This window comes from Ursus maritimus, unplaced genomic scaffold (assembly GCF_017311325.1).
Source record: "Ursus maritimus isolate PB19 unplaced genomic scaffold, ASM1731132v1 scaffold_33, whole genome shotgun sequence".
Taxonomy (NCBI): Eukaryota; Metazoa; Chordata; class Mammalia; order Carnivora; family Ursidae; genus Ursus; species Ursus maritimus.
Window position 1 is genome coordinate 23,135,575 of NW_024425897.1, and position 22,197 is coordinate 23,157,771.

At 48.2% G+C, this 22,197-nt stretch overlaps 2 protein-coding genes across 6 annotated transcripts; one reads left to right on the forward strand and one right to left on the reverse strand.

Moving 5' to 3' along the window:
* Positions 1-104: 104 nt before the first annotated feature.
* Positions 105-3,752, forward strand: B3GNT4 (UDP-GlcNAc:betaGal beta-1,3-N-acetylglucosaminyltransferase 4). The gene is made up of 2 exons (XM_040619977.1): positions 105-264; positions 2,534-3,752. Exon 2 carries the CDS (start codon positions 2,542-2,544, stop codon positions 3,613-3,615), a length of 1,074 nt encoding a protein of 357 aa, XP_040475911.1. The 5' UTR covers positions 105-264; positions 2,534-2,541; the 3' UTR covers positions 3,616-3,752.
* A 176-nt stretch (positions 3,753-3,928) lies between these two features.
* On the reverse strand, positions 3,929-20,745 carry DIABLO (diablo IAP-binding mitochondrial protein). Of its 5 annotated transcripts, XM_040619979.1 has the most exons (7): positions 20,595-20,745; positions 19,637-19,763; positions 15,058-15,189; positions 14,251-14,361; positions 14,002-14,098; positions 5,715-5,849; positions 4,629-4,768 (listed from the first exon to the last, which is right to left on the reverse strand). In XM_040619979.1, coding segments are annotated over exons 1-7 (654 nt in total). In that variant the 5' UTR covers positions 20,645-20,745; the 3' UTR covers positions 4,629-4,766. The 5 variants fall into 5 exon arrangements, with proteins under 5 accessions (XP_040475912.1, XP_008687195.2, XP_040475915.1 ...); XM_040619978.1 differs by lacking the exon at positions 5,715-5,849 and having other exon boundaries at positions 3,929-4,768; XM_008688973.2 differs by lacking the exons at positions 5,715-5,849; positions 20,595-20,745 and adding an exon at positions 19,848-20,066 and having other exon boundaries at positions 3,929-4,768.
* Positions 20,746-22,197: the final 1,452 nt, after the last annotated feature.

A 22,197-nucleotide genomic window follows, 5' to 3' on the forward strand; every position in this document is an offset into this window, starting at 1 on the left:
TGGCTTCGCGTCCGTGTGGCCGCCGCGTCGGGGAGCGGGGGACCCGCTGGGGGGCGCGGGGCGGCCTCTCCGCCCGCAGGTGCTCAGCGGGTGAGCGAGGCCCCGTGTGGGAGGGGTCCCGCGGGGCCCCGAAGCCCCGCCCCGCGCCCCCCGGCGAGTCCAGCTCCCCGCCCCAGCCCTGCGGGCTGTGCGAGGCTAGAGCTCCGGGTCCCAGCTCTGCTGCGCGAGCTCCTCGCCTGTCCTTGGCCCGGCGTCCCGGCTCAGGTAGGTCCTCGGGGGAACGGGTTAAGCGGGCCCGGGGGCGCCTGGAGCCACCGCTGCGGGGTGGGGCGTGTCTCCCTGTGCCGGAGGGGCCGGTGCCTCTGTCCCCCCCGCGCGTCCGCCAGGACGCTGGGTCTGGCGGCGGGGTCGTCTCCCCAGGGGGCCGTCGGGGCCAGGCGGCCTCCTGCTGCCCTCGGCTTCTGTTCCCCTCCCCCCGGACCTTGTGGACCTGGAGGGGTGTCCGCCGCGGGGCCCCTGCTCCTTGCTCCGGGGACCCCGCCGGCCTTCGGCCCCCACCCCCACCCCCCCAACAGCCAGCTGGAGGCTGCTCGTGGAATGAACCAGCCCTTGGCACTTTCCCTCATTGTAGCGTGTCGGGTCACCGAGCCCCCAGGACCCGAGAGGGCTGTCCCCCCAGCACCAATTGCAGACCCTTAGGACTCCGCACCACATTTGCAGGGGCGTCGTGCCCTCGCTGAAATCCAGGCGGGGTTAAGAACCGGGCTTTTGGGGGTTCCGTATGGAGGCCTACACTGGGCACGTACTGAACTCGGATTCACAGTGGGGGGGGGGGGAGCCTGGCTCCGTATTCCGGGGGGGTTGGGGGGAAACTGCCCTGGGACAGACGTGGCGGGGGGGCGGGTTGCGCGGCGGGAGCGCCATGGGCCCGGGCTCCCGAGCCAAACCGCCGAACCTGCGCCCCTCTCAGCGCACGCCGCCGCCGCGCCCCCGGGGCTCCCCGCGCCGCTGACAGCCCTTCCGCTCGCTCGCGCTCCCGCCCGCTCCGCAGCCGGCGCTCCGGCCCAGCTGCGGCGCGGGCCTCGGTGCGCGTTTCCCCGCTCGTCTGTTCCCCTCTTCCCTTCCGTAGCGCTCGTCAGCCGCGGCGCGAGGATCCCGGCAGGCAGCGCGATTGCTGTCACAGCCTCTGCCAAACCCGCCGGGGGATCTCTCCCGCGGTTACACTAAACCCAAGCGCCCCCCGCCCCTCACCGGGGCGTTGATGTCGGCCTTCTCAGGCCCGCGCCCCCTTCGCCTTCTTCGCCTTTCGTCCTGGCTCTTCCTACTCCGGCCACAGCAGCTCCTGGCCGCAGAGCCGCCTCACCCACCCCTACTCCAGGAGCTCCGCTGCCGCTGCCCCGCACACTCTGCCCCCGGATCTTCGTGGTTTGGTCCCTTCGCTCAGCTCTTGCTCACACGTCCGTTCTCAAGGAGCGCTTTCTAGACTTCCACAGGCTGGAATCCTCTTCCCCCGTCGCTGTATTCCTTACACTGCTTTCATTGCTCCTCACTCCGTCTGAAGTTCGGCTGGAAGAGATGCTTTTGTCGCGGTGGCAGCGGGGCGACAGGCATGGGGCCACTGCGGCCGGACTGGGTAGACGTGAGGCCTGTGGGACAAGGACCGCGGGGCAGTGCCGGGCTTTGCTGCTCTTGATCTGGGGCAGGTTCCTCCGCGAGCTCCATTTCCCGGCCTTCTCTCCGGACTGCGGGGACGCTTGCCGAGAGCGCGAGCGCAGGGGTAGGATGGGCCACGGCGGCCGCAGGGGAGGCGTCCTGCTTTCATGCTCCTCTGGGCAAGGGGTTTGCTCTTAAAGCCCCCTTTTAAGTGACCCCCAGAAACCTGTGGGAAAGAAGGAACTTCTTCCAAGAAGGGGCGGGAAGGAACGAGGCCGACGTGAAGGCTGTGTGCCTTTCTCGGGAGGAGCAGGCTCTCTAAGGGCAGCGCCCGGGCCGTCATCTCTGACACCAACACCGGGCCGCCGACAGATGAGACCGCACACCTTTTGGGGGGAAATGGTTTGACGTTAGACTCAAGAGCCCTGAATGTCCGGTTTTGTGCTTAGAATGAATTTCGCTGCCGGTTTTTCTATAAGATACTCGAGTTTCCTGGGAAATGCTGAAAGTGCTCCTGGTGCCTCGGGTTTTGGGTGGGTTTTTTTTTTAATTTTTAATTTTTAATATTTTTAATTTAAGAATCTCAACACCCATGGTGGGGCTCGAACTCCCCACCACGAGAGCAGGAGTCCCCTGCTCTTCTGAGCCAGCCGGGCGCCCCGTGGTGCCTCAGTTTTAGAGCAGCTGCAAGTCCTTTGGGGAGCAAGGTGCCGAGAGCCCTCTGATGACCGCAGAGGGCAAGGGCTGGCGTAGGTGTGCTCAGCCTGTCCGCTGGGAGAGGGACAAAGAGCCAGCGGACCTGGCTGCTGGGGGGTGGGCCCAGGGAGGCGGAGGCCGAGGGCGGGGGCGCCGCGGCCCTCACACAGCTCTCTCCCCGCAGGCCCTGCCATGTTCCGCAGGCTGGGCTGGCTGGTCCTGTACAGCCTGGCTGTGCTGCTGCTCAGCTGCCTGCTCTTCCTGAAGAAGGAGGCCAAGACGGTAGGGGGCAACGTGGGCCGCCAGGCCTTCTGGGCTCCCCCAGGGCCCCGCCGCAGCCAGTGTCCCCCCAACCGCACGGTGGCTAACGTCTCCCTGTCCTTGCCTAGCCGTCACCGCCTCTTCTTGACCTATCGCCACTGCCGCAACTTCTCCATCTTGCTGGAGCCTTCGGGCTGTGCGGAGGACACCTTCCTGCTCCTGGCCATCAAGTCGCAGCCAGGCCACGTGGAGCGGCGCGCGGCTATCCGCAGCACGTGGGGCCGGGCGGGGGGCTGGGCTAGGGGCCGGCAGCTGAAGCTCGTGTTTCTCCTGGGGGTGGCGGGACCTGCGCCCCCCGCCCAGCTGCTGGCCTATGAGAGTCAGGAGTTTGATGATATCCTGCAGTGGGACTTTGCGGAGGACTTCTTCAACCTGACGCTCAAGGAGCTGCACTTGCAGCGCTGGGTGGCGGTTGCCTGTCCCCAGGCCCACTTCGTGCTAAAGGGCGATGACGACGTCTTTGTCCATGTCCCCAATGTGCTGGAGTTCCTGGATGGCTGGGACCCAGGCCACGACCTCCTGGTAGGAGATGTGATCCGCCAGGCCCTGCCCAACAGGAACACCAAGGTCAAGTACTTCATCCCCCCATCCATGTACAGGGCCCGCCACTACCCGCCCTATGCGGGGGGTGGGGGATATGTCATGTCCAGAGCCACCGTGCAGCACCTCCGAGAAGCCGTGGAAGAGGCCGAACTCTTCCCCATCGATGACGTCTTTGTGGGTATGTGCCTGAGAAAGCTGGGGGTGAGCCCCGTGCACCACGCTGGCTTTAAGACATTTGGAATACGGCGGCCCCTGGACCCCCTAGACCCCTGCCTGTACCGGGGGCTCCTGCTGGTACACCGCCTCAGCCCCCTAGAGATGTGGACCATGTGGGCGCTGGTGACAGATGAGGGGCTCAAGTGTGCAGCAGCCCCCCTGCCTCAACTCCGAGGGGCGGGTTGAGTAGACCTAGTGTTGATTTTCTGATCATGATGACAAATTGAGACCCTTGACACTTGACCCTGATGGTCTATAGGAAATGCTGACTCCATTTTTGTAACCCGCACCCCAACCTTGCTGATTAAAAACACTGAAACCGGGCTTCACCTGTACCAGCACGTGTTGAACGGGAGCCAAATTTGGCTTAGCAAATGCTGCCAGGACTCAGGTGCCAGCGGGAGCGGGGGGATTCCTGGAGCCCCGTGGGGCTCTGCCAGTCTGGGAGGTGAAGGAAAGAGGCTGCACAGGGCCCCAGAATATACACACAAACATTTTCTTTTTGAAGTGCAAAACAAAATTATTCTCCTTCAGATACAATAGAGAAACTCGAAGGAAAGAAGGAAACAAGAAGTGTGTGTTGGAGCATGTCCTGTTGAGCACCAGGTACACAGTCTGCATTCAGTTCCTTAAGAATAATGGACTTTCGGCTCCTGGGCTTCAGCTGTCCTTACAGGCGACGGGGCCAGATCACAGAAGGCATCAGAAACACTTGAAAAGGAATCTTATAAACTGGCTCCCCTTTCCCCCCAAAACCACACATTCCTATGGGGGAGCAAAGACTAAATCATATTTGAAAATGTAGGATTGGAAAAGGAAGTTAAACAGCTACTGAACTTGTGGGCAGGACAAAAAAGGACCCCTCTCTGGCCAGGCTGTCGAGATGTCCTGGGTGGGAGGTAAAAAGATGGGCGGGATCAAATGTTAAACAGGGTGCAGTGCCCTAGGGCTAAGAACCAGGTCCATGGGGTGGGGGGGTGGGGTAGGGGGCCCGGCAATCACAGCTCACTAAGGCCTGATGGGCCAGGGCGGACCTGCTGCCTCCTCTCCGTGCAGAGAAGGCTGTGCCACCCCTGAGCCGGGTGGCAGCCACCCCTGCTTTCCCCAGGCTGAGCCGGCAGACGTGGGAAGTGGCTTGGCACTCAATCCTCACGCAGGTAGGCCTCCTGCTCTGGCTCGGCCCTCTCGTCCCCTTCCTCCTGTGTTTTCTGACGGAGTTCCTCTGTCTGTGCTTCTGCCAACTTGGTTTCCGCTTTCTGGGAAAGCTGGCGCACTTCCTGCACCTGCGACTTCACCAACTGAATATGATTCCTGGCAGTTATCGAGGCCTGATCTGCTCCTGCCAAAAGATGGGACAATTAGGGTGAATGGTCGCACAGGGCAGAACGCACCAGGGGACAGGAGGAAAGCCTAGAGCTCCGTGGCTAGCATCTGAGCCCCTCCCTCTTAGAGACTTTCCCTGCCCTTTCTGCACAGCAGAGAACTTTCTACCTCCACACTGAGGTCTGCATTTTCTCAGCTATCAGCAGCTATCATTATTAATAGTTATTAGTATAATTCCCACAATCATCTTTATAGCTACACAGCTCTTAGTATAGACACCTTATGAATTTACACAAGTTAACACCTTTCTTTTTGACAAATCAGTAGCTCAAGGGAATTGTCAAAGATCTCCATCACCCTACCCAATCTTCAGAGATAACCTCTGCTGGAAGTTTTAAGGGCAGCTTTCTCATCTTTTGTACATATGGAATGCAGGAGGACATATTGTTACCTTTTGTGTCATTATGTAAATTTATAGTATTGAACATCTTTTGCAATTTTTTTTCTTTAAAAATCTTTTTAGGCTTTATCATTCTGTTTACCTGCTAGTATGTCATGATATAGATATGCATATTTATAAATTCACCTATAGGAGATCTGGGTAGTTCTTTCCAACCTACTGTATTAATAAGAATCTTCAGCACAGTGTTAGAAGTTAGTGGGAAATCGCAAGCACCCCTCTTATTTCTGACCTTGATGGGAATGCCGCTCATATTTCATTACTAAGTAGAATTATTTAACCTTTATCACGTTAGGAAAATTCTATTCATAACTGTACTTGGATTTATGTTATAAATGGGTACTACATTTTACTGACCACTTTGGGGCACATACTGACATTACATAGCCAGCCTTCCTCCCTTACTGTGGATAATCTCAAGTAGTGAATTATGTTGATAGTTTTTTCTTTTCAGTATTGAGACATCTTGTATTCTGAGGGTGAATGGCTGTATTTGACTTACATCCATATAAGTGACGCTGACCATAGTTTTGTTCCAGGGCTGGCCTAGTGCAGTTTGCGGTCAGGCCCATGCTGACTTTACACAATGACAAGAGCTGGGAGGCTGGCCATCGTGTTCTGTGCACTGGTTTGCTTTCTGTAACACACGAATTATGTTTCTTGAAGATTTGAAAAAACTCTCCACGAAACAGCCTGTGCTTAGTGTCCATTTTGGGGGCACACAATCTTTGGATACAATTTCAACTTTTATGGTTATTGGTTTTATTTGATTCTTTACTTCTTGGGCCAGTCTGGGATGTCCATAAGGACTGTAATATTTATATAATGAAAAGCCCTCTGTATCTATAACAGCCCTTTCTGATGTTACTTTTGCCCTCTAAAAAGTCAGACTTGCGAGCGAGCACATAAGTGGAGGGAAGGGGCAGAGGGAGAGGAAGAGAGAATCCCAAGCAGACTCCCCACTGAGCACAGAGCCCCACGTGGGGCTCCACCTCACAACCCTGAGATCCTGACCTGAGCAGAAATCGAGTCGGACACTTAACCGGCTGAGCCACCCAGGTGCCCCTATTTCTTTAAATCTTCTTACACCTTTTCTTTCACACACATACATCATTCAAAACTTCTTTATCCACTCACCTACCAATGGACACTGGGCTGCTTCCGTATCTTGGCTATTGTAAACAATGCTGCAGCAAACACAGGGGTGCATAAATCTTTTTTGAATTTGTGTTTTTGCTTTCTTTGGGTAAATACCCAGTAGTGGAATTACTGGATCATACACTATTTCTATTTTCAATTTTTTGAGGAACCTCCTTCTCCACACTGTTTTCCACAGTGGCTGCACCAATTTACATTCCTACTAATAAACACCCTTGTGTCTCTATCCTATTCCATTTGTCATTCTTGTTGGGCCAGTACCACATCGTTTTAATTACTACAGATTTGTAGTATCTCTTGAAATCCGGGATTGTGATACCTTCATCTTTGGTCTACTTTCTCAAGATTACTTTGGTTATTCAAAGTCTTTTATGGTTCCATACACATTTTAGAGGATTATTTGTCCTAGTTCTGTGAAAAATACTATTGGTATTTTGATAGGGATTGCATTTATTCTGTAGCTTGTTTGGGAGAGTATGGATATTTTAACAATATTCTTCCAATGCACGAGAGCGCCGTATGTCTTTACACCCCATTGTCTTCAATTTCTTTCATCAATGTCTTACGGTTTTCACAGTATGTGTCTTTCACCTCCTTGGATAAATTTGTTCCCAGGTATTTTATTATTTTGGGTGCAACTGTAAATGGGTTAAGATTTCTTAAAGGTTTTATTTAGAGGGAGCGAGAGAGGGACAGAGTGTGTGTGTGTGTGTGTGTGTGTGTACACACGCAAGCAGGGGGAGGGGCAGAGGGAAAAGGAGACAGAGAATACCAAGCAGACTCTGCACCCAGCAAGGAGCCCAACACCGGGCTCGATCCCACAACCCCAAGAGCATGACTGGAGCCGAAATCAAGAGTCAGACACTCAACCAAGCCACCCAGGTGTCCCTTGTTAATTTTTGTTTTTCTTTTATGTAAACCATTATGATGTTAGCTGTGGGTTTTTCATACGTGGGCTTTCCTATGTTGGGGGATGTTCCCTCTAAACACACTTTGTTGAGAATTTTTAACATGAATGGATATTGTATTTTGTCAAATGCTTTTTTTCCCCATCTATTGAGTTGATCCTATGATTTTTATCCTTCCTCTTATTAATGTGAGGTATCCACTGATTTGCGAATATTGAACCCTCCTTTCATCCCTGGAATAAATCTCACTTGATCTTGATGAATGATCTTTTTAATGTAGTCCCGAATTCAGTTTGCTAATATTTTAAAGATTTTATTTGACAGAGGGCGCTTGCCTTAAGCAAAAACAAAAGAGGCAGCAGCAGGAGAGGGAGAAGCAGACTCCCCACTGAGCAGGGAGCCCAACTCGAGGCTTGATCCCAGGACCAAGAAATCATGACCTGAGCCGAAGGCAGATGCTTAACCAACTGAGCCACCCAGGTGCCCCAGTTTGCTAATATCTTACTAAGGATTTTTCTATCTATGTTCACCAGAGATACTGGCTTCTGGTTTTCTTTTTAAATATTTACTTTAGAGTGAGTGAGCGTGCATGTGTGCAGGCGGGGGAGGGAGAGAGGGAGGGGTAGAGGGAAAGGGAGAGAAAATCCCAAGCAGACTCCCTGCTGAGTGCAGAGCCCGATTGGGGGCGGGGGGAGCTTGGTCTCATGACCCTGACATCAGGACCTGAACTGAAACCAAGCGTAGGAAGCTTAACAGACTGTACCACCTGTGCACCCCTGGTTTTCTTCTTTTTTGTAGTGTCTTTGGTTTTGGTGTCAGGGTAATGCTAGCCTTGTAGGATGAATTTGGAAATTTTCTTTTGTCTTCTATTTTTCGGAATAGTTTGAGAAGAACAGGTATCTCTTTTTTAAATGTTTGGTGGAATTCAGTTTGGTGAAGTCATCTGGCCCTGGACTTTTGTTTGTTGGGAGTTTTTTTTTTTTTAATTCCATCTCATTACTAATAATTTTTCTGTTCAAATTTTCTATTTCTTCCTAATTCACATTTGGAAGATTTTCTGTTTCTAGGAATTTATTCTTCTAGATTGTCCAATTTGTTAGCATATAATTATTCATAACACCACAGAGATACAAAGAGATTATTTCTCTTCCATTTCTGATTTTGAGGGTTTTTGTTTGTTTTGGATTAGTCTGGCTGAGGGTTATCAATCTTGTCTATCTTTTGAAAGAACCAACTCTTGGCTTCATTTTTTTTTTTTTTTTAAGATTTTATTTATTTATTTGACAGACAGCCAGCGAGAGAGGGAACACAGCAGTGGGAGTGAGAGGAAGAAGCAGGCTCATAGCGGAGGAGACTGATGTGGGGCTCGATCCCACAACGCCGGGATCACGCCCTGAGCCGAAGGCAGACGCTTAACGACTGCGCCACCCAGGCGCCCCCTTTTTTTTAATGGGTTTTTTGAGTAATCTCTACACCCCATATGGGGTTCGAACCCCAAACACCAAGATCAAGAGTTGCACGCTCCGGGGCGCCTGGGTGGCACAGTGGTTAAGCATCTGCCTTCAGCTCAGGGCGTGATCCCGGCGATCTGGGATCGAGTCCCTCATCAGGCTCCTCCGCTGGGAGCCTGCTTCTTCCTCTCCCACTCCCCCTGCTTGTGTTCCCTCTCTCGCTGGCTGTCTCTGTCAAATAAAATCTTTAAAAAAAAAAAAAAAAAGTTGCACACTCCACCGAGCGAGCCAGCCAGGTGCCCCGGGCTTCACTGATCTTTTCTATCTTTAACATTTTCCTATTTATTATTTTGTTCCTTCTAGTAGCTTTGGGCTTTGTTTCTGCTGCTTCTAGCTCCTTTAGGTGTAAAGTTAGGTGGGGTTTTTTTGTTTTGTTTTTTGGAGTTTTTCTTGTTTCTTGAGGTAGGCCTGTATTACTGTAAATTTAGAACTGCTTTTGCTGTGTCCCAAAGATTTCAGACCATCGTGTTTTCATTTTTCTCCGTGTATTTTTTTGACTTTTTCCTCTTTGATTTCTTGCTTGATCCACTTGTTTACTAGCATGTTGTTTAGCCTCCATATGTTTGGTATTTTTCCAAGTTTTTTTTCCTTGAAACTGATTTCTAGTCTCAGTTCATTGTGGTAGGAAAAGATACTTGATAGGACTTCAATTTTAAACTTGAGACTTTTTTATGGCTTAACGTATGATCCTAAAGAATGTTCCCTCTGCACTTGAAACGCGTATGTATTCTGTTTTGGGATGGAATGCTGTGTGTGAATGTTAGGTCTTTCTGGTCTGATGTGTTGTTCAAAGCCACTTGTTTTCCGTCTGGATCATCTACCCTTTGATGTAAGTGGGGTGAAGTCCCTTACTACCACTGTACTACTGTCAATTTCTCCCTTTGTGTCTCCCATATTTGCTGTATACAGGCGCTCCTATGTTGGGGGCATATTTACAATTGTTATGTTTAAGTTGGATTCTTTTATTATGTAATGTCCTTTGTCTCCTGTTTTTTTTTTTTTTTGTTTTTTTGTTTTTTTTTTTTTTTTGCTTAGGGAGAGAACGCACACATGGAAGGGAAGGGGGAAAGGAGAATTTTTTTTTTTAAAGATTTATTCATTTGACAAGAGATAGAGACAGCCATCTAGAGTGGGAACACAAGCAGGGGGAATGGGAGAGGAAGAAGCAGGCTTCCAGCAGAGGAGCCTGATGTGGGGCTCGATCCCAGAACGCCAGGATCACACCCTGAGCTGAAGGCAGACGCTTAACAACTAAGCCACCCAGGTGCCCCAAGAAGAGAATTTTTTTTAAAAGATTTATTTTAGAGCGCATGTGTGGGGGGTGGAGAGGCAGAGGGCGAGGCAGTGAGAATCTTAAGCAGACTCGGGTGAAGTGTGGAGCCGATATGGGGCTGGATCTCATGACCCTGTGATCATGACCTTAGCCGAAATCAAGTCAGCCCGATGCTCGATGTTCAACAGTTACCCAGGTGCCCCACTACAGTCTTTTAGACTATTTGTCTGATAGAAGTAACACTTTTTGGGGGGGGGGGAGGGCTTGCTTCCAGTTGCATAGTATAGGTTTTTTCTGTCCCTTCACTTTCAGTCCACATGTGTCCTTAAGTCTGAGGTCTCTTGCAGGCAGCTTATAGATGGGTCTTGTTGTTTTTAATCCATTTAGTCACCCTATGTCTTTTGATTGGAGCACTTAGTCCATTTACATTCAAAGGGATTACTGATGAGTATGTACTTACTGCCATTTTGTTAATTGTTTTCTGGCTGTTCCTGCAGTTCTTCTCTGTTCCTTTCTTCTTTTGTTCTTTCCCTTGCGAGTTTGATGGCTTTCTTTAATGTGGATTTTTTTGGTGTATCTATTATAGATTTTTGATTTGTGGTTACCATTGGATTCACACAGAACATCTTACGTGCACAGGAGTCAATATTAAGTTGTTCATTGCTTAAGTTTGAACACATTCTACAAGCACTACATTTTTACTCCCCAGGTTTTATGTATATGATGTCATATTTTACATCTTTTTGTGTATCCCTTTACTAATTTTGGTAGATATAATAGATTTTTGCTACTTCTGTGGTTTACCCACCAAACTGGCTTTCTTTCTTTTTTTAAGATTTTATTTATTTATTTGACAGAGATAGAGACAGCCAGCGAGAGAGGGAACACAAGCAGGGGGAGTGGGAGAGGAAGAAGCAGGCTCCCAGGGGAGGAGTCTGATATGCGGCTCGATCCCAGGACTCTGGGATCACGCCCTGAGCCGAAGGCAGTCGCTTAACGACTGAGCCACCCAGGCGCCCCCACCATACTGGCTTTCTAAGTGAATAACCTAATATTTTTACTATCTGTTTGCTTTTACTTGTGCAATTTTTCCCTTTCGTAGTTTCCTTCTAGTATGGCCTTTCCTTTCCACTTAAAGAATTTTAACATTTCCTGTACGGCTGGTTTAGTGGTGATGAACTCCTTTAACTTTTGTTCGGAAAACTACCTCTCCTTATATTTTGAACGATATAACTTTGCTGGGTATTCTTGGTTGTAGGTTTTTTCCTCTTAGCGCTTTGACCATATTATGCCACTTCCTTCTGGCCTGCAAAATTTGTGATGAAAAACCAGCTATCAAATACCCCTTATGGGGTATCCCTTGCATGTAACTGTCTTGCTGTTTTTAAAATTGTCTAGCATTACTTTTTGCCATTTTAATTGTGTCTCGGTGCGGATCTCCTTCGGTTCATCTTGTTAAGAGCTATCTGTGCTTTCTGGACCTGGATGTCTGTTTCCTTTCCCAGATTAGGGAAGTTTTCTGCCCCTTCTCTCTTTCTTCTTCTTCTTCTGAGATCCCTATAATACAAATGTTATTATGCCTGATGTCACCGAGTACCCTTAAGCGGTTTTCATTTTTGCTGTTCAGCCTGTCTTCCAGGTCGCCAACCTATTCTTCTGCATCCTCTAATCCTCTGTTGATTCTTTGTAGTGTTTTTTTTTCAGTTGAATTCTTCACCTCTGACTGGTGGTTTTTGTTTTTTTGAGAGCAAAAGAAAGCAGGAGGGGCGAAGGAGAGAGACTTTCAAGCAGACTCTGCTAAGTGTGGAGCCCAATGTGGGGCTCGATCTCACAACCCTGAGCTTACCACCTGAGCTGAAACCAAGAGTCGGACACTTAACCAACTGTGCCACACAGGGGCCCCTCTGGCTGGTTCTTTTTGTATTTTCTCTTCGTTGACGTTCTCAGTTCATCCACTTTTTTCTCAAGTCCAGTATCTTTATGACCATTACTTTGAATCCTTTATCAGGCATACTGCTTAATGACTGATATCTTCTGAATTGTTTTAATGCTTTTTGAGTCTTGAATCCTTATTCTGACATTGCCACCTTTTTGGAGTAGCTTTCTTTTTGTTAATAATGGTTTGGTTTAGCTTTCTATAACTGTCAACCTTCCTATACCATTTTGTTTTAGGTGTCTCTGTAAACTGTTTTAGTTTTTTTTCTGTTTTTTTTTTTTTCTCCTTGACAGCACAAGCAGGGGGAGCAGCAGAGGGAGAGGAAAAAACAGATTCCGGGCTGAGGATTGCAGGACCCTGGGATCATGACCTGAGCCGAAGGCAGATGCTTAACCAACTGAGCCACGCAGGCATCCCAGCTGGGACTATTTTTTTGAACATATTCATAGGTATTGTGAGCACTTACGTTGGAACTTGTTCCTTTAAAATTTCCCTGTCTTAACTGAATTTATCAAGTTTCCTTTGTTTAGCAAGGTCTCATGTTAAACTGATGTCTATCTCCTCAAAACAACTCTTGGCATGCTTTCACTTCTTCCCCAAACTGATTTAAAAATTTAAGACTCAGAACTTTTGCTAAGTTTTACTGAATTTTGCTCATTCTTATATCTCAGTTGTTCCTTTCTAATCTAATCTCTTTCCTCTCAAAGTACTTTTTTTTTTTTTTTTTCCAGAAAGCATATGTGGTTGGTAAACTATTTTTATGTCTGAAATAATGGTATTTGGCTGGATATAAAATTCTAGGTTATTGATTTGTTACCCTGCATCTAGGGTTGTTGATCAGAAGCCATATCTGATTATACTTCCTTTGTAGGTAAATCTCCTTTCTTATAATTTTTTATGTATTTTTCTTTGTACATTTTATAATGTAAAATTAATAAATAAAATTATTAAAAAATGTAAAAAAAAGGTCTTTTTTCCCCCAGATAATGCTTACACTTTACTTTCCCTTTTCTCCAGCTCAATCTAAGGCTGCCTGGGACTGTTCACACTGGAATGCCTCAGCAAACCTCCCTGCTCACTGTACCAAGAAACCCTGCTCCCACTGCTGGTGTGGCATTGCTACAACACTACTCACATTTCTACTGTTTCACTCTTCATTCCAGTTGTGCTTCTAGGATCCCAGATTCCTTTAGTTACCTTAGTTAACTTTTTTGTTTTTACTTTAAAAAATACACATATATTGTATCTTTTTTAAGATTTGGTCCTAGAGTCCCTAGTCTGTTATCTTAAAATCAGAAAACAAAAATTTCTGTGAGCTACCCAGTTTGAGACCAATTCAGGTAAGAATAAACCAGAGTTTTCTTCAAAATATATTTAAAAACCTTCAGCTCAAGCTCACTGGGTAGATTGTGAGGTTCACAAGACATCCTGGTGAATGAAAAACTGCATTTTGTCTATTGGGATACAAAGGTGCAGATGCTTCAGCATTGCGCTGAACTGAAGGAAGCTTCCTTCTGGTACCCAGCATCTCAAACCCTTCGGTCCCCATTTTCTTCATGTGTAACACGGGGATGCTAATCTTCCATTCCTTAAATGAAAAATGCCTATAATATACTGCAGAGCATGAAATAGACCAGTACTCAATAAATGGTAGCTATTTGTCCTGGATTTTCACTGATTATGATTCCAGCTCTCAGTTTCTCCATCTACACAGTAAAGTTCACACAGATTGGTGGTCTGTTGTCTCCTCCAACTGTGCCACTGCGTGACTAGTTGTCCATAAATACTGCAGTTATAAAAATAAAATGCTTAAAAACTATTTGGATGCAGTTATTCTAATCCACAATAGCTGTGTTTTCTAGATAAGGACTCCCTAGCCAGTGGAAATGGGGACATTTTCTCACAAGGTTAGAGCCACATGGGCCTCAGACTAATCTCAGCCCCTCATTTTACAGCCAGATGAAAATTCAACCGGCACCGAGGGAGCAACAATCTGAACCTACCAGTCTGGTACGCAGCTTCTGCCGCCATCTCCGAAAGACCAAGTGCCGTCAGCCAAGTGGTTTCCAGCTTCAAGTATTCTTGTTGTTTTGAAGTCATCTATAAATTAAACACAGCACTTGAGACAACAGGAAGAGGTTAATAAGCACAGTAAAATGGGCCTATTCAAAAGAGATTTAGAGAACAGTTACTGTGAGACAGCAGAACGAGGTAGGGGCACTGACACAGAAAGGTCTACCAGCTTTGCTCACCTCAACTCTGGCTCCTATGATCACCTGCCACACTTCATCTTCCTCCTGTGAGTTCATTTTCCCAAGTAAACTTGTATATTGTCGGTATAAAGAAATTAAGGTATAAACGGCCTACAAATATAGAACAAATGAGTAAAATAAGTGAGGCATATTAGGATTTGTGAGAGTTACACCTCAAGGAGATAGTCCTTCCACATCGCTGAAATTGCACTACTGTAGGAGGCAGAGGCGTTATTCCAGGACGCAAGTATTTCCACTTATCAAATTCTGTGTTTCTAAAAGCTTGTTAGCAATTCAGAGCTAGAGAACACAAGGTAGAGGGAAAACTCAGAAGGCGGAAGGAAAAAGCTGCTGAAAAATTACAATAAACCTGTAAGTGACGTGGATTACCCAGACACCTCTCCACTAGCTCCGATAAGGGGTTTTCAAGCTGTCCCCACAGAGAAGCCCCTGGTGCTGCAAGGGGTAGACTCTAGACCCCTTTACCGATAACTGAACCCAATCAGCTTTGTTCTCTTGTCTTATATACTGGGCTGCTATATTTAAAGATTTTTCTTTTAAAAAGTGTTCCTGGAAAAAGTCTAAACACTTTTGTAAAGGGCCAGGGAGTAAATATTTTAGCCTTTATGGGCCCTATAGTCTCTGTTACAACTATTCAACTCACAAAAGCAGTCTTAGACAACATCCAGACAAATGAGCCTGCCGATGCTCCAGCGAAACAACAAAATAGGCCTCTTGCTAGATTCGGTTTATAAGCCATAGTCTGCTAACCCCTGGTTTAGATGATCAAGACTTAACAACACTTACCTTAGTATATTCAGTGATTGCTTCAATCAATGCATATGTGGTCTGAGAGAGAAAGGTGGAGGTGCTATCTGTTACCAAAGACACAGCCCTCCTCATCAATGCGTCGTTACTAAGAGAATGAGGCTCCAATTTCTGAAAAACACAAACATTTTCACTCAACTTCTACCTAAAGCTCAAGCCAAGAACAATTTCACAGCTGAAGAAACAATGAAAAACACTTCTCACACTGCTTGTTTTCTTTTTAAGCTTTGTCTATTAAAGACAATATATGGAAATGATTCCAGAGTATGCTTTCTATCTGCTTTTATGCTGTGTTCCAAAAAGCCAAGCATTTCTTTATATGAAATAAAAGTCTAGTAATTATAACCAACAAATCTGATGAAGTATGATTCATTCATTACCACAGTGCTAGATACTTGGGATATGTAGATATATTCTCTGTCCTCAAAGATTTCAGCTGGGGCTAACAGAACTTGAAAAATTAATACAATCAAGTACCATGGGAGCTGTGGCAGAAGTCTGTATTTTTTTTTTTTTAAGATTTTATTTGAGAGCAAGAAAGAACACTAGGGAGAGGCAGACCTCCTGCTGAGCAAGGAGCCTGACGTGGGACTTGATCCCTGGACCCTGCGATCATGACTTGAGCCGAAGGAAAACACTAAACTAATTGGCCTCCCAGGCCAGTACAAGCTGCAAGTCTGTACAAGCTTCAGGTAGAGGGGTGCAAAAGAAACAATCACTTACGTTGAATGAAAATAGTTTAAAAAGGCTTCACAGAGTTGATGAAGGATATACTGAGTCTAAGAAAGTAAATGGGTGGATGGGGGAGAGCAATTCTGAGCAGAATGAACAGTACGTTCTTGGGTATGGGTTGGGGACTCTTCACTCTGACCTCAGCTATTATGTTAAAAAAAAAAAACAAAAAACGCCAATATAACTATCTCAAGAGTTAGGAAATGTGGCCACCTTAAATAAATTCAAGTATTCCCTGCTTTCTGAAAGTTTGCTTTAAGTCTCTTTGCTTTTGTACCTGACTGTATTAGTACCTGATTTCAATAACCAAAAGAAGTATGGAGAGGATTTTCAAGTTTACAAAGAAAGAAAAGCCGCTACTGCATTAAATGTTTTTTGTAAAAAGCAAAGTGGAATAACATGAACTTTTGGAAAGATACTCTACACTTTATGCTGAATAAGGAAAGGTTTTACAAGAAGGCTTAACTTTTAGGTCATCCCTGACTCTGCCTTTTCCTTCCGCAGAACATTTATTTTATCAGAACAAAGAAATCAATTCCTCTAGTCATATGCTGTCTTGTTTTTGCTATTTAGAGCATAAACCAATAGAATCACTGCTTGTTGAAAGCAGCAGTCAAGAAATCTTTGACACGCGAACAAATCCAGAATTTTACTTACTATATTTATCTTTCATTCAATCAAATAAGTTTTCATTACATACCTTGCACTGAAGGTACAGAAAGACTGGAAAGATTATTATTTCTGCTCACTGGAAGCTAATTTTTATATATTCTAACATGTCTTCATAATGCATTTTATTTTTTTAATCTCAATGCAGGGCTTGATCCCACAACCCTGAGATCACAACCTGAGCCAAAACCAAGAGTCAGATACTTAACCAACTGAGCCACCCATAATGCATTTTATAGTGCATTTCCACTTGTTCCTCACAACAGTCCAGGTACTATCACTTCTTTACAGATGAGGAGATGGAAACACGGAAGAGTTACATAAACTCTCCCAAAAAATCACATATCTAGACCTTAAACCACATCTTCGTCAATGTCTGCACCCTTTCCGTTATGCTCTGCTGACTCAGGAGAGTGTAATCATCAAATATTAAAATACAACACAAGTGGTCAGAAAGAGAGAGATCACTGTTGGCCAGAAACTCTGAAAGGCTTTAAAAAGAGGTGGGACTTGGGCCTGAAGAGAGCTAGGATGAGAACTGTCAGGCAGCCTGGGGAAGAAGAAATAATGAGGAAAAGAATACATCTGTTACATGCAGGGGATGTTCAGGGATCTAGCCTGGTGACAACAGATGGCACAAGAGAGGTGAGAGAGCAAGGAGACTGGAGTACAGGGAGAGCTGGCTGGTTTTAGTTCTGCAACACACAGTGGAGAGCTGCTGCAGGTTTGGAAGAACAGAAGTGGAACTGCCATTCCTACAGGATAAAGACCCGAGGCTCCTGTCATGTGGCCCAGAACTGAGGTAACTGGGGCTTAAGAAAAGTGTATGAACTGAGAAAGAACAAATCCAAAGAATTCTTTTGAAGGAAAGAAGAAAGGCTATCCTAATTGTGGCAGAAAATGGCCTGGTGTTCAAGTAAGGGTTTTAGGATTAACAATTCATGAACAAGCAGAGATGAGGTTTCGTGTGAGGAACAAAAAGATGCAGGCTCATGAGAAAGCCTCAGAAGAGGCTGAAAAAACTTTGATAAATGGAATGGATTTTTTTTTTTTTAATTTGAGAGAGAGAGAACACGAGTGGGGAGAAAGGAGCAGAGGGAGAGGTCAAGAAGCAGGCTTCCCACTGAGCGGGGAGCCCAATGCGGGGCTTGATCCCAGGACCCTGAGATCATGACCCTGAGACAAAGGCAGATGCTTAACCAACTGAGCCACCCAGCTGCCCCTGGAATTATCTTCTTGTTATGATAAACACACATGTAAGTATTAAATATTTTGCCAAAATGGGGTTTGCTAATTTCCTATTTAGCTCTTTCTCAGAAGCATATAACCAGTGATCTTTTTAATAAGGTACCACTTTCATATCACCTACTTGACAACTCCACCTAGATGTCTACTAGACATTTTAGACTCTCATTTCCAAAACTGAACTCTTGATTTCATCCTCCCAAAACTTGCTCCCCTCCACGCCAATAAATGGTAACTCCATTCTTTCAGTTGCTTAGGCTTTTTTAAAAATCCTGGAATATACTTCACATTCAATCCATCAGCAACTTGTGCTGACCACATTTGGTCCGCTTCTCCCCACCGACACTGTTGCCCGCCTACTCCAAGCCTGGACTAGAGCAACAATCTCCCTTTGGTCTTCCTAAAGCAACCTTTAGAACACAGCAACCTTTAAAAACTTATGTGAGGTCATAACAGCCTTGTGGTAAAATCCTCTGTGGCTTCCTTTTCAGAATAAAATTCAAAGCCTTAAATGGCTCAAAAGGACGAACAGTTTGATCTTCAGCTAATTTTCTGGACTTGTCTATTATGCTCTCTTTCTCATTCCACTCCAGCCACATTAACCTTTTTGCTGTTCATCAAACATATCAGGTAGACACACACCTGCTTCTAGGTATTTGCACTCAAGAGTTCCTTCTGCCTGGCAAACTCTTCTCCAAGATATTACCATGGCTCATTCTTTCAGATCATTCTGATCACAACTTAAACATCACCTTGTCAGAGTAGCCCTCCTAGACCACATTCTCCTATCGAAAATAAAACAACTCTCTCCCAGTACTCCCTATACTCTTACCCTATTTGTCTCCTGCATAGCACTCATCAGGCGGCATTTATATTTATTTTCTCCCCCTTCTTTTCCCTAGAATGTGGGTTTTTTTTTTTTTTGAGAGCGAGAGAGAGAGAGAGAGAGAGAGAGATGGGGGAGGGGTAGAGGGAGAATCTTAAGCAGGCTCCATGCCCAGGGCCGAGCCCATGCGGCCCAATCTCACAACCCTGAGATCATGACCTGAGCGTAAATCAAGAGTCAGACTCTTGGGGCGCCTGGGGGGCTCAGTAGGTTGAGCTGCTGACTCTTGCTTTCAGCTCAGGTCATGATCTCCCAGTTGTGGGATTGAGCCTGGGGTAGGGCCCTGTGCTTAGTGCAGTCTGCTTGTCCCTTTCCCTCACCCTCACTACCTCCCCCCCCACCTGCACTCTCTCTCTAAAATAAATAAAACCTTTAAAAATAAAACAAATTAAAAAAGAGTCAAGACTCAACTGACTGAGCCACCCAGGCGCCCCCACCAGAATGCAAGTTTTATGAGAGCAGGAACTCTGTTTTGTTCTTACAGCATAGAGCACATTAAAGTTGCTCAATAATTTTTGGTTGAATGAAAGACTATTTTGCTGATAGACTGTAATATCCTGATCTTATTCCTCTCTTCCCTCTTTGTACAATTCGACACCTTGACATACTGTTCCTACCAAACGGGACAATTAAAAATGGGAATATGAGGGGCGCCTGGGTGGCACAGCGGTTGAGCGTCTGCCTTCGGCTCAGGGCGTGATCCCGGCGTTCTGGGATCGAGCCCCACATCAGGCTCCTCCGCTAGGAGCCTGCTTCTTCCTCTCCCACTCCCCCTGCTTGTGTTCCCTCTCTCGCTGGCTGTGTCTCTCTCTGTCAAATAAATAAATAAAATCTTTAAAAAAAAAAATGGGAATATATTTGCTCAGCTATGAAAAGATGATGCTGGTATAGGAGAAAGTAAACCATCGCGTGGGTGTGGAACCACTGAGTAACACTAAGAGCTTGTCTGAGGGTTCACTGCCCAGCTGAGACTTCAGGAGGGCACAGTACACTAAGAAACACCCAGTGACACTACGGTATTTTTACCTGTGCAATAGGAACTGCACACAAGGTCACACCAAATCCAACTGCCACAGTTTTCTGCCATGGTCTTATCAATTCTGAGAAGCAGCGCTTCTTAAAGTTAGCCACGACAGGAACACACTGCCTGTACCTAAAAACATAAGTCAAATTTAGGAAGGCGGTACCTACCAATCTCTAAGTCTCTTCAATTTGTTTGCAGGGGTTAGAAACTCACACTCGGCCAAGCAGGAGCCTACACGAAGATGCTGGGTCGGCCTTCCAGATGACAGGGCTCGGTGGGGAGCGTGTCGGATTGGAAAGCCCCGGACTCGCTGGAAGGGGCAACTGCTACCCAACTCCCGGGAACCTCAGCCGCGCGGGGATGCGGGCCCAGTGGTTTCGGAGTTAAACCGGTAACACGTGTGGAAGTTTAAAAGGCAGTCTCAAAGCTTTTTAACAACCTCGGGCCAAAATAAACGCTGCTGCAGGCGGCATTTAGCCCCGGGCCGAGGTTTCCAGGTGTCCCCGTTAATCCCCGCTAGGCCACACCTGGAATCCGTAGCCAGCTGGGCGGCGCGGGGACTGACCAGCTCCCCTCCTGCCCGCAGGGAAAACTTCCTCTCCTAACCCGCCGCTCGACCGGGCCGCTCCCCCATCTCCCTCCAGTGACGACGATGAGCCAACGGGAACTCGCGGACAGACCGAGGCGCCCCGGGAAGCCAGCCCGAGCTTAGGGGGACTGGCGTTTAGCCAGTGGAATAACGGAAAAGCCGTCAGTGAGAAATAAACTCCGGGTTTGGCCCCGGGAGGCGGGAGGCTGGGTCGGGACGTCCTAGGACCTGAGAGGGGCGGGACGCCGCGGCCCGCTCGGACGAGGAGCGAAACGAGCGCCAGCTACGCCGGTGCTGCCATCCCGGCCACGGCGCTACCTGCGGCGCCTCCCCCCTTGCGGTGCTGCCCTCCTACCCGACCGCAGCGGTACCTGAAGACGGCGGCTACGCTCCGCGACAGCCAGCTCCTCAGAGCCGCCATCCTGCGGCGGCCGGACGCTAGACGCACACACCGGAAGTGACGCCGCTTCCTGAGCGGAGGACGAGGCGCGTCCTCTTCTAGAGTGGGCCTGGCCCCATGACCACACCCCAGCCCGGGGAAGCAGCCGGGATTGGACGGGAAGGAGGGAGGGGGCGGGGCTTAGGGTAACGGTAATAACGGCTGCGGCGAACGCCCAACCGCCGGGGCTTCCGCGCGGGAGGGGGCGGGCCCTGGGCCTGAGGGCGAGGAGCGGGCGGAGCGGAGTCGACCGTAGTGAGAGGAGCTTGGACTCCAACCCGGGCGTGGTAGTGCTTCGAGAGGCAGCCCTAGCCCGGGCGCGAAGCGCGGAGTTCTTCCGTCAGCGAGCGGACCGCGTCCGGCGCGGGGGCGGGGCAGCGCGCCGTGGGGCTAGCGGCTGGGGGCGGGCACGAGGAGGGCGCGGCGGGGGGCGGGGCTTGGGCGCTGTCACTTCAGCACCAGGAAGTAGGTGGTCCAGCCGGCCAGCAGCAGCGCCCCGATGAGCACCGTGTAGCTGAGGAGTACGAACGCCAACAGCTCTCGCAGCAGCTGCAGCACGTGGATGGTGGACGAGGCCGGCATCGCCGTGCGCAGGAGGCCCGAGGACCTGCAGGGCAGGGGCACTCGGGAGTCCCTGAGCGCGCAGAGAGGACGGTCCCCGCCGCAAGCCCACCCCTCCCACTGGCCACCGACCCAGCGCTGCTGAGCCAGGCAGTGTTGTAGGCGATGTGGACTCAGGAGCATAGGCTAGGCCCTGACCCTCAAAAGAGTAAAACGCTGTCCTAAGGCTGAGGATGCCCAAAGTGCTGATTTTCTCCCTACCAACCAGCGGGAGGCCCTCTTTGCATTTACACCATAGAAGTCTTTTCAACCAAAAGTTCCCCTCATTCTTTGGCTCCTAATCTGGATCTGGGTTCTGAGGAGAGAGAAGCCTGTCTGTTCTCAGCCTCGGCTGCTGCATTAGTCTTCATCCCTGGCCCTGTCTCCTCCCATCCACCTCCTGCATTTTTAATGCTGTGAGTGCTGCTAATGGCCTGGTGGAGTAAGGCTTTCTTTTCCCATCACTCAAGCTGCAGCCCCAGCTGTCGGTGCTGCCTGGGAAGGGAAGAGGAGAGAGACCCATTCGTGTGGGAGAAGACAGCAGGTCCTCACTGAAGCCCCTTTGTAATTCCCTGGACCCCAAGGCTTGACCACATGCAGAGTTTGAAAATGTTTGCTTTATGGTCCAGCACGCTCGCCCTTGTGGGCAGCCAGTATTGCAGGAGTGCCAAGAGGTGGGCATCAATTTGATTCTGGGCTTATCTCCTTCCCCATTGTGCTCTTGTGCACCTGCTCCAGTCCTATCTTCCACCCCTGATGGAAACACATGGCAACAATCACAAACCAGCTCTTTATCTCCATTGCTGTCCTGCCCAGCAACTTCCCTCAGGGCCAGCCACTAGCTTCGTTCTCTCCCCACTTCACTCACTCAGCAAAGTTTCCACGGCTCCTCCAGTGCAGCAGCTGATGGTTCCCCTCCTGGTCCGGTGTCTGAA